Source organism: Pinus tabuliformis, chromosome 7 (assembly GCF_031772625.1).
Source record: "Pinus tabuliformis cultivar Carrire ecotype Pingquan chromosome 7, CPIR1, whole genome shotgun sequence".
Taxonomy (NCBI): Eukaryota; Viridiplantae; Streptophyta; class Pinopsida; order Pinales; family Pinaceae; genus Pinus; species Pinus tabuliformis.
Genome location: NC_142293.1, coordinates 1,209,101,781 through 1,209,114,106, shown reverse-complemented (window position 1 = coordinate 1,209,114,106; position 12,326 = coordinate 1,209,101,781). Strand labels below are relative to the sequence as shown.

Below are 12,326 nucleotides of genomic sequence, written 5' to 3'. Positions count from 1 at the left end.
TACATCTATTAAAATGCCCACTTAAGAGCCTCCTTGTGTGTAATCTGAAATTCCCCTCCATACTTTTTCGTGAATTATAATTCCCTTGACATTATATTTCCTTGGATATGTCAAAATAGTGAAATTGGTTATTTAAATTGAATGTAACACCACCAATAATTTCATCCATCATTAAATAGTAAAAAATATATATTATTAGTTCAATACTATACATAATTTAAAATAAAACTATTGTAAAATGTCTTCATAAAATATGAGAATGTAAAATTCCAAATAAAAAGATCTTTCATCAAACAAAATAAGAGATTGTGATATTTAAACCTGATTACAATCTATTTCAATGACTTATATAGTCACTTCAAAAAAGTGCATAAATACACATGGAAACTTTTCAATGTCAGTTCACTGCATATAACTATCTCTAATTCTGTAAAACTCACAAATAAGAATCACTAAAACATTATTTTTGACCAGTTATCCATTCAATACCATCCAATTTGTATTAAATATTCATATTAATTTGTAATTGGTTTCTGGAAAAACATTAGTGGCTTTAAAACATCCAATGACTTACCCTCCCATAAAAATCATGATCATGAAATCCCATTAAACGGAACTAGTGTTTAAATTGGCAAAATCATGATCAAGAAATCCCATTAATCTATGGAACTAATGTTCAAATTGGCACCTTTACTGTAATTGATTTACATCGAAATATGAAACCTAAAAAAACAAATGAAACACAAAAGAAGTCAGATACATCTGCTACATGTCCTAGTGTTGGAAGAAACTGAATAATTCCAACTACCCGCTACCAATGTTCAACAGTGATTTAAATGCTGATTCTAGAAATCATTGAAAATAGGCAAGCTTCTCCAGGAAGCCACCGCCTGAACTGATCTCCAAAAATTTCTTCAGCTTGTATATATACCTGTTAATCGATGAATGGAAGGATATGTTTTTGTGTTCAGTGTTTTTGTTTTGAGTTCAAGAGCTGTGCGCCTCTGATCTCTGTCATGGTATCAAAGCAGGTGTGAGGTCAAGAGCATGTGTAAGGCTTGGTGGAGTGTATAAGGAGGTGAGATATCGTTGTAAAGTGAGTTGTGAGCTGTAGCTGAGAGCTGTGTCAGTATAGATCTTAGTATTACGTATTCTTACATTGGAGCAAACCAGTAGCAACATGTTGGTGATCTATTTTTTTCAGCCTGGTGTGCGTGCTGCCACTGTTGAAAGAGCGCTGCTGATATTAGCGCTGTCTGTGAGATCGAAGGGCGTGTGGGATGCCGCCAAAGTCAAACGCTGAGAAGCACAATCCAGAGCCGTGAAGGCATTTCCTGAACCTCTCATAATCAGAGTGAACGACATCATTGGAAAGTAAGTTTTGGCTAAATTTCGGTGTAATTTGTTGAAGGATTGAGGATTTCTGAAATCTGTTATGTTTATGCTTGGCGACTTTGATAATGAAATATATCTTTGTGGACCTGTTTTAGTATTGTTGTTGGTGTAAGAAAACAGCATTTGGCTGATTATGGTCAATCTGTCACTGTAACGCGCATGTCATCTATGTTTTTTTTATGCTATAAGCTAGTGCTTATATATATACTGAACAGACAGGGAGGTTGCCTGAGTTTTTTTTGTGATTTTGTGACTAAGTCTGCTATGTGCCAAGTAGCCTTAAACTCTATCAAGCATTTATGCATATGTGGCATATAAATGTGGTAATGGATTGTTTTTATAGAGATATGTTGTTCGTAGTATAAAGAGGAGTGTGGAGGTGCCAATATAGTGGATGTGATAAACAACAAAATAAGAGTCCAGAGGTATTTCTTGTTGGAAATTTGGTTTATCTTGACACTTTATTATTGAGTAAGGAAATATTGAAATTGTGAAAGACAAATTTTTATGGTGCATGTGTGAGATTTAGTGAAATTTGGTGCATTTGGATTTAGATTTGGTGGCATTTTGGTGATTGAAGGAAGTTTTTTTTTCATCATGGCAAATTTATTGCTTGATAATTATATGAATGAATCCACCAAACTTGATGGAGAAAATTATGTGAATTGGAAATTCAAGTTAATGACTATTTTAGAAGGAAATAATTTGTGGTCCATTGTGAGTGGGGATGAGCCCAAACCCACTGTTGCAGGTTCTATTCGAGATTGGGAGAGAAGGGAAACAAAAGCAAAGGTGTTGCTACGTATGTCCGTAAAGGACAACATTATTCCTCACATCAGAGATTGCAAGACATCAAAAGAAACATGGGATACACTGAAGAGTTTGTATGAAACAACAAATACAAACCAATGTTGGAAATAATACTGAGAGGGGGGGGGGGGGGGGTGAATCAGTATTATCAAGTCAAATATTTCCTTTTTCAATTCCATATGATATACGCAACTTAAGTTAATAAAAAACGCGTATATACGCAACTACAGATAAAGAAACCCGCGTATACAAAGCAGAGTTATAATTTGATTTATCTTTCAGATGTCAGTTATTAATCTGTGAATCAGAAGCAAATAAACGGTACCAGAAACAGTGAAACATAGCAGAAGATAGTCACACACAAGAACACAAGATATAAGGAGGAAACCCAACGTGGGTGAAAACCCCCTGTTGCAATTCGTCTCTATCCTCTCTTTAATTAGAAACTTCTCTTTACAATGTTTTGTACTGGTGTAGTCTTTACCAGTACGTAGGCTGCAACCTGTAGAGAGCTACAACTCTCTCTCGTTCTCCAGCTTTCCTAGAAGGGAGCTCCAACCCCCTTAGTTCTTGTACTAGCTTGAGATACTAGTACGCAGGCTCCTACCTGTAGAAGGCTGCAACCTTCTCTTTGCTTTCAGGGACCTCGTTTCATTAATTTTCAAACTGGATCCACAAGTAACATCAATCAAACATCACGAATTTCTGCATAACCCAAACTCCTTTTCACCAATCAAAAGCTGAAACAAATAAACACTTCTTTGACCGCTGTACCCAGAACACAGTAACTGTAATCAAACACCAATTCTGAACCCAGAACACTGCAGTAATAAAACAGAAGTAGCTAGAACATAAATCAAGTTATATACGCTACTTCGCTGTTCAGCAACCTGTGAGTATACGCTTCTATACCTCAACCAACCTGCGTATACGCTTCTTTCATTCACAGAAAAAGCGTGTATATGCGCCTGCAATTCACTGAACCCGCGTACAGATCTATAAAGGATAATTCATTCTTTTAAACATTTAGTTAACCCAGATTATCAGTTTTATAGATCAAGAGTGTGCCATATGTAACAGATCAAAATCATACAGAAATACCAATGTTCAAGCCTTGAGATTTTGATCCATCAATAGCCCTTATCCTCCTTGCGCTTAGGTTCCTCCTTTTTCTAGATCTAGATCTGCACCATAACCCGATCACAAGTATTCCAGATCTAGCACAATATCAGATATTCAATAATTTAGATGATACCTTGCCACATGATCTCCTTCTTCTTTTATAGTTTTAGGCCTTCCACAATTCCACGGTCCAAAACCACAATAAACCGATACCAAGGACCCAATACCAAGGGTCAACACTTCTGACGAGATACCATGGTCCAAAACCATAGGTTCAAATACCAAGGACTAACCACCACGAGCCAAAAGTAAGTTCTCCAACATATACGCGCTTTTATTTGCATGAAAGTGCGTGCATACGCACACGCGCCTTTAAAACATATAACCCGCGTGTATACGCGCCTTCGTCTAGATGAACCTGCGTATATGTCTTTTCCTTCATTCTGAAAACCTAAACTGAGATCTGTTACCAAAGTGAGTTGGCATCGAGGAAAACATCTGTACCATAGCACCACACCTGTGCCAAAATGCCAACAACCAAATCTTGTTTTCGAAGACTAAGCTTTTATCTATAAAAATGGAAGCAAATGAAAGTATAAGCAATTTCATATCTCGTGTCAAAGATTTAAGTGATAAGTTAGAAGATATTGGTGAAAAGGTGTCTAATACTGACTTAGTCACCATCATATTAAATGGCTTAGTGCAAGATTATCAAATTTTTGTTTCAAGTCTTGGAGCTAGAGAGAAACCCCCTTCATTTGATGAATTGACAGGACTTCTTCTACAAGAGGAGGAGAGGATGAAGAGCTTTCATTTGGGCTCTAGCAGTTCAGATTTGGCTTTGGTGGCCAAGGGCAAATATCCATACAGAGGAAAGCCATGGGACAAGAACAAAGGAGGCAAGTTTCAAGCAAAACAAAAAGGTATGACACAATCTAAATTTCCAATCCATAAGAGAAATGATGAGTGTTATTATTGTGGAAAACCTGGGAATCACTCTAAATATTGTTATAAAAGGAAATATAATGAGTCTAGGCAAAGAAACAAAAGGCATAATGGAAATTTTGTGGACAAAGATACCTCAATAAGTGATGGATTTAAAAATCTTAAATTGTTTGTTTCTGATGCTGCATTGTCTGTGGAAAATGATGATAAGAATGCTTGGTTCATTGATTCTGGTGTGTCACTCCATATGTCTTATAATAAGGAGTGCTTTGATGAATATCATGAAAACATTGATGGAACATATGTTTGCCTAGGAGATAATAGATCACTTAAAGTTCAAGGTTATGGAGTAATAAGTGTGAATTTGCCTAATGGACAAGAGAAACAGATTCATAATGTGATGTATGTTCCTGATATCAAAAAGAATTTAATTTATGTTTCTACTATTACTGACCAAGATTTGAAGGTGGAATTTGTTAAATCACAGTGTGTAGTGAAAGACATTCAAGATAAGTACAAGGTTATTGCCACAGGAACCAGAGTTGGAGGCTTGTATAAGCTGGATGTGACTAGGAAAAGTCATCAAGTTTTGGCATCTACAACAATATCAGCAGTAGATTTATGGCATCAAAGGTATGGACATCTAAATCACAAAGATTTAATGCTACTTCAAAAGAACAGTATGGTTGAAGGGCTTCCTGTCTTGAAGAATGATCATGTTGAATGTGAAGCATGTGTACTTGGAAAGCAACATATGGAGGAATTTCCTATACATAAAGAAAAAAAGCAAAGGGAAATACTTGAATTAATTCATACTGATGTATGTGGACCTATGCAAACTAGATCTATTGGTGGAGCATGGTATTTTCTTATTTTTGTCGATGATAGATCTAGATATACATGGGTTTATTTCATAATAAAGAAGAGTGATGTTTTTGAGTATTTTAAAGAATTTAAGAATATGATAGAAAAACAAACTGGTAATTACATCAAAATTTTGAGATCTGATCAAGGGGGAGAATTCAAATCAAGAGAATTTAATCAATATTGTAAAAGCAATGGGATTCTACAACAATTTAAAGTGCCACATACACCTCAGCAAAATGGAGTTGCTCAGAGGAAAAACAAAACACTAGTTGAATGTGCACGTAGTATTCTTCAAGGTAAAAATATCTCTAATGTTTTTTGGGCTGAAGCCATTAATACTGTTGTTTATCTGAAAAATAGTAGTCCAACCAAAAGTTTAGAGCTTAAAACACCTTTTGAAGCATTTTATGGGTACAAACCAAAAGTTAGTCATTTAAGAGTTTTTGGTTGCAAGGCATTTGCTCATATTCCAAAAGATGAAAGAAGAAAACTTGATGCAAAATCAATTAAGTGCATATTTATTAGTTATTGTGATAATCAGAAAGCATAAAAGTTGTTTGATCCCAGTACTCATAGACTGCTTGCAAGTAGGGATGTGGTGTTTCATGAGAATGCAAATGAAGGTGATAAAATAAATAATACTAGTATATGGTATGATACTGATGATTATGTCAAATTAGACACAAGTATTGAACAAGAATAGGAACAAGCACAGGAACAGATACAAACTCAAGAGCAAGGAGCATCAAGCAGTCAAGACAGTCCAAAGAGAGGAGAGGAGACTTTGCAAAGCCAAAAGAAATATGAAAGCAATAAAACTCCAAGAAGGTCATCACGTCAAAGTCAGGTACCTGTAAAGTATAAAGATTATGCATTAATGTCTTAGGTTATGAATGTTGTAGAACCTTCAAGCTATGATGAAGCTAAAGAATATGAAGAATGGAGAAATGCAATGAATGAAGAATATAATTCTATAACGAAGAATGACACATGGGAATTAACAGAATTGCCTAAAAACAAAGTTCCCATACGATGCAAATGGCTTTATAAATCTAAATTTAATACTGATGGAAGTATTGATAAACATAAAGCTAGATTGGTTGCTAAATGATATTCACAAAAGGAGGGAATTGATTAGAAGATACTTTTGCACCTGTAGCTAAGTTGAACACAATTAGAATCATGATAGCATTAGCTACAAAATATAATTGGAAAATGCATGAGTTAGATGTCAAATCTGCATTTTTGAATGGTGAGTTAAAAGAAGAATTTTATTTAGTTCAGCCTAAAGGGTTTGTAAAACAGGGACAGGAACATCTGGTTTGCAGGTTAAAGAAAGATTTATATGGCTTGAAACAAGCACCAAGATCATGGTATGTGAAAATTGATTCTTTCTTTGATGAGAAAGGTTTTATGAGAAGCAAAAATGATCCTAACTTATACATCAAGGAAGATGAAGATAAGAATGTTGCTTTAATATCTATATATGTTGATGATCTAATCATAATTGGAAATGCATGCAAGTTGATTGAAAAAATTAAAAATCATTTGTCACATGTATTTGAGATGAAGGATCTTGGTGAATTGCATTATTGTTTAGGTCTTGAAGTTTGGAGGTAACCTGGTAATACACTAATCACACAAAGCAAATATATAAGGGAAATCCTTAAAAGATTCAATATGATTGAACGCAAGGCAACATCTACTCCTTTAGAACAGAATGTCAAATTGTGTAGTGATGATGGAACCAAAGAGGTGAATGGCACTATGTACCATCAACTGGTGGGAAGTTTGAAATATCTCACCACTACCAGGTCTGATATAGCATATTCTTTTAGCATACTTAGTCAGTTCATGGCTAAGCCTTGTGAAAGCCACTGGAAAGCAGCAAAGAAAGTCTTTTGATATCTGAAAGGAACACTTAATTTTGGTATTATGTATACTGATGAATTTGATGTTGAATTGGCTGGGTATTCTGATTCTGAGTGGGCAGGAAATCCAGATGATAGGAAATCTACTACTGGATACGTGTTCAATATTGGTTCACGACCAATATCATGGAGCAGTAAGAAACAACCAACTGTTTCATTGTCATCCACTGAAGCTGAATATAAAGCATTATGCAGTGCTACCTGTGAAGCAATATGGCTTAGGAGGATACTTGAAGATGTTGGAGAAACACAACAAGCACCTACAATAATCAGATGTGACAATCAAAGCACTATCAAATTGGCAAACAATCCTATATATCATGCAAGGACAAAACACATTGAGACACAACATCATTTTGTAAGAGAAAAATTGCAATCAAAAGAAATTGACTTATCATATTGTAATACAAATGAAAATGTGGCTGACATATTCACCAAGCCTCTTGGAAAGGCTAAATTTGAAATGTGTAGAAATAAGTTGTGCATTGTAGAAAATCCAAATTATGTTATAAGCCTAGCTGAGACTTAGACCAGCAGGCATGACAATTAAGAGTATAGTGTCTTGTTTATTGTATGTAGTTGGAATTAAGGGGGAGTGTTGGAAGAAACTAAATAATTCCAACTACCCGCTACCAATGTTCAACAGTGATTTAAATGCTGATAGGCAAGCCTCTCTAGGAAGCCACCACCTGAATTGATCTCCAGAAACTTCTTTAGCTTGTATATATACCTCTTAATCGATGAATGGAAGGATGTGTTTTTGTGTTCAGTGTTTGTGTGTTGAGTTCAAGAGCTGTGCGCCTCTGATCTCTGTCACCTAGAACCAACCCTTCCTCCTTGATGGTCACATATTTTAAGAAAAAACATGTGTCTATAATTCATAGGAATTTCTATTATGTAGCAGAAGCCTCGAGAACATCGTCGATCTCAGTGTGCGCTAAAAATAACAAACAAAATCCTTTCACTTTCTTCCACCTTGTGAAAAAATACGGGTGATTTGTTGTGGGAATTTTAATTGACTCGTATTCTATGAAGTTCTTTGTATTTTTTGGAGTTGTTTATACTGCCTGTTGCTATAGAAGAAAGACAAGTGTGTGGATATTCGTACTTTGCAGATATTTTTTCACCGTATTTGGCTCTTCTTGCAGAATGGGATCATGGGTTGGACAGTTTTTTATCCATGGCATAGCTCTCGCATGGCTATGGTTAAACATTTATGCTATTATACAAGCTTCCCATGTGATGCATACCATTAACTCAAGAACTCAAGCATTGAACAACAGTATCGGACAACCTACCATTTTCAACCTCAAAAGAACTGGATGAATGATTTGTATATTCCACCCTATTCAAGTTTGATTTCACATTTGTGTATTCTGTTTTTGGATTTAAATAGATCTTCTAACTCTCTTTTCATTTGTGGAGCTAAGGAAAGAACTTTCAAACACAGTTAAGAAATGGAAATTCTTTCAAAACAAAAGGATTTGAGTACAAATACAGAAATGTCGACTCGGCTAACAGCATGTAACTCTGTTGAATCACTACAGAGTAGACTTATCATACTGTCCAAAACATACACTAAACTTTCTATATTGATAATAATAATAAAATTCAGAACTCCAACATCTTAGAGTTTAAAACAAATACTGAAATACCAGTCCTATGAGCCCTCACAACATTTTTGCTTAATTAATTTAAAAATGAAGCATACACAGGACCACTTTTAAAATTCTAAACAAGATATTGAGAACTTCAAATCTTGTTTTGAAACATAAATTAATCACAGGAGGTTCGTCAAAGCCCGGAAGGCTTCAATATCAGCCCCAAATGAATAAAATTCCTATGGTACTATTGAGTGCCAGTTTTCCTCAAATTTGGTCGATCATTCCACAATTTCAAAAATTAAGAACCACTAAATGATTATGGAGATGAATCAGTGAAATACAGAGTTGCCAAAAAGAAAACAAGGTAGAAAACAGAGTACGATGAACGACGGTGGCGATTATCGAGAGCATGAATACAATGAGCCAGCTGCACGAGTTCTGTATCGACTTAGTTCTCGTCATAAAAGTTTGAAGGTCCCTACCAAGTTCTGTTTACCATTAGCTAACTAAGCCATACACAACTTCTGCATTTTTATGGTGAACGTGTGCTATAGGCACCTACTACGGATTCAATAAATAGACTCTTCCCATGACCTCTAACTTTGCGGCACCTTTTGCGTATTTCAATAAACAATCTCTTGCCACGACCTCTCAATTATGATACTTATAGCGGATTTCAACAAAACAATGGTAACACAGTGAAACTCAAGGCTTCGACTCTGAGGAAATATTATGATTATGATAAATCAAACTGTGTGATAAGCCAAATTCTCTTTTGACATTCCATAAAATGTTCTATGAAAAGACGCACGTAACACAAAAATTAAAAAAATCAATTACAGAGTGGAGTCTCTGATCGGCTGAATAGTACTTCTGGCTATATTTATGAGGTTACAGAACTAGTATATTTATGAGGTTAGAGAACTGGACATATACCTCTGGTTATTGTTTGCATTGACTCTTCCCTTTCTCATTTTCAAATGCTAGTGCTACAAAATATTTCCAAAAGTGCAATGAGTCTGAACTTATGCAGATAAAGTATCACAATAAATTCACATTTATATATGGATTTCCCAAAGTTTATTATTTTCTAGAAACCTATATCACGTGAGTATTTCAATATTTCAAACCAAGGAAACTTTAATATTCTCTTAAATCGCTATCATTGGGATTATTTCAATATTGCAAACAATAGGCAAATCCAGTTATTAACGTAGAATAACTTGTGATCTTAAAATGTTGGTACCAATAAATATTGAGGTGAATTATTCTATATCTTGGTTTAATCATGTAATTTTGTTTCTACATAGTGCTTCCAAATATTAAGTTAGGTTTACAAATTTAATCACTGGACCCATTTGCATAAATTGGAGATTTTGAGAGAGGGTCTCAAGGTACAGAGGAATTTGAAAGGGCTCTGGAATGTTTGCAGTTGTAGGGATTTGGAATGTTTGCAGTTGTATTTGATTCACGAAGATGGGGATAGTGCCATTGGGCATGTTAACTGCGCTGATGAGAGGCTAGTTTTCGTGTTGGGAAACGCTAGAAGTGGCATCAATTAACTCTGTAGAGGAGAGGCCAGTTTTCTTGTTGGGAAACGTTGGACGTGGCATCAATTGCATAATATTCTCTTACTGAGTGCAGTCATCTCGACTCAACATTGCCCATATATTAAAATGGAGTCAAATCAACCCTAAAAAATAATGACAACTGTTTTTTTAATTAACGGTAGAAAATGAAAAGGTAGACGAAAGTCGGTGGTGTTCTTTTTCAAAAGAGAACACCTTTGGTGTAATTAATCTATTTTTAATTTATACTCTGTTTAATTTTAAAAATAAGAATAAATAGTTTTTAATATAATTAAAATTTTGTTTATTTTTATATTTTATTGGCGTAACTTTTTTAGGTATGATGCTATTTATATGATTGTTTAATTTTTTTAATATATTGTTTAAATTATTAAAGGGTAGAATTGGAGGTGACAATGTTGGTTGTTTTATTTAGGTAGCCTAAATAGGTACTTTCTCAAAATAACTATTATTCATCATTTACTCTAAGGTGCTTTACTTTAACTTTGGGAAAACTGAAATTGATTTGTGCAAGTAGTTTGTGTAGATCAATTTTTTAAAGAACTAATTCTTTGGTTCAATAATTACAATTTTGTTGAATAAAAATTAGGTGTTGCAAATTTTTTTGAAAATCATGACAAGGACACTGATTCGATCTCTGCCATTGTTGGTTCTTATCAGTTTCTACTTTTTTATTGTAAAAGAATTGTATATAATATTCAAATTCAAGGTATTTTTTTTTGAGAAATTTTCGATTATTGCATATTGGGAAAGAAACTTAAAAATAGATATTACTACTATATTATATTATAATAATGAAATTCACACAACAGAGAAGAGTAGAGCAGCCAGGATAGCAGATCTAGACAACAACAGTCAAAACATGGAATATTTATTCTCAAATTACTTGAAAATACAAACTGAAAAATACCAACAACGCCATGACACTTCAGTACTATATTATATTATAATAATGAAGTCCACACAGCAGAGAAGAGTAGAGCAGCAGGAATAGCAGTAGCCGATATGGTATTAGCGGTTGTAACTATGATTATTATTTTATTGTTGCAGTACCAACCGTTGGAGATCAAGGGCAAGGCTTGTAGCAGTAGCATTTTCTGCTTGCCACGTGAAAATCGCAGCTTCCCGTTGGAAATCCTTCAGTACGGCAAACATTTTTGCAATTGGTGCTGCTGACGCAATACCCTTTGAACTTGCCGCTTGGGGTTTTGCACATACGACCCTCTGCAACTTGAACCTCCATCCCTGCATCACATCACATGACACATTATTCACCCAACATTTCAACAACAAATGTTACAACAGTCAGTCAATGTGTCTATATATATATATATATCTCATTGATTCCAATGATGAAGGAGAACGAACAAATACCAATGCTTACGACGAGCAGCACAACCAGAAAAAGAGCACTGAGCCGAGTGCCAACTCCCTTGCCTGCCATTATTGATCTCCTTTCTCTGGTTAGAAAACACAGTAAGCTTCAAAGTTTGAATGAAGAGTAGAGAGCGTCGTGCCAAAGCAGCGAGGCAAATAGCTGTATTTATAGGAGTGCGGGAGGCAGGGCAGGTGGATATCATGTGTATAATGTGGTTTCTTCTTTTACTTGATGCCATCCACGTGCAATGTTAACCAAATATTTTAGAAAAAAGAAAAGTGAGCTCTACATAGGTTCACATAAAAGGAAGATTTCGGTAAGGTGGATCCCACGGAATGGATTTTATATGTTTTACAATTACGTGGATCTTTGATAAAGTGGAACCCAGGGAATGCACTTAGTGTTTCAAGTAGGCTCTAGATATATCCACATAGAAGGAGGATTGTCATAAGGTGGATCTCATGGAATGGAATGGCTTATATGTTACAATTACGTGGATTTTTTTGATAAGGTGGATCCCGGAGATTGGACTTTGTGTTTCAATTACAATCTTCTTTCTTTTCTTTTTTCAAGGTTGGAATGCGAAAGTGTACTAAGTGGTGGAGCCATACATAAAGTTTTGCTATTGCCGACGCTCCACTTGTGGTATTTGTGGGCCACAATCTTTCACACTTTAATAAACTGA

General features: G+C 35.1%; 1 protein-coding gene across 1 annotated transcript; it reads right to left on the bottom strand.

The window, feature by feature from the left end:
- Positions 1-11,105: 11,105 nt before the first annotated feature.
- On the bottom strand, positions 11,106-11,794 carry LOC149251752 (defensin-2-like). Its single transcript, XM_089456575.1, has 2 exons — positions 11,638-11,794; positions 11,106-11,508 (listed from the first exon to the last, which is right to left on the bottom strand). Exons 1-2 carry the CDS (start codon positions 11,705-11,707, stop codon positions 11,330-11,332), a joined length of 249 nt encoding a protein of 82 aa, XP_089312701.1. The 5' UTR covers positions 11,708-11,794; the 3' UTR covers positions 11,106-11,329.
- Between the last annotated feature and the right edge of the window lie 532 nt (positions 11,795-12,326).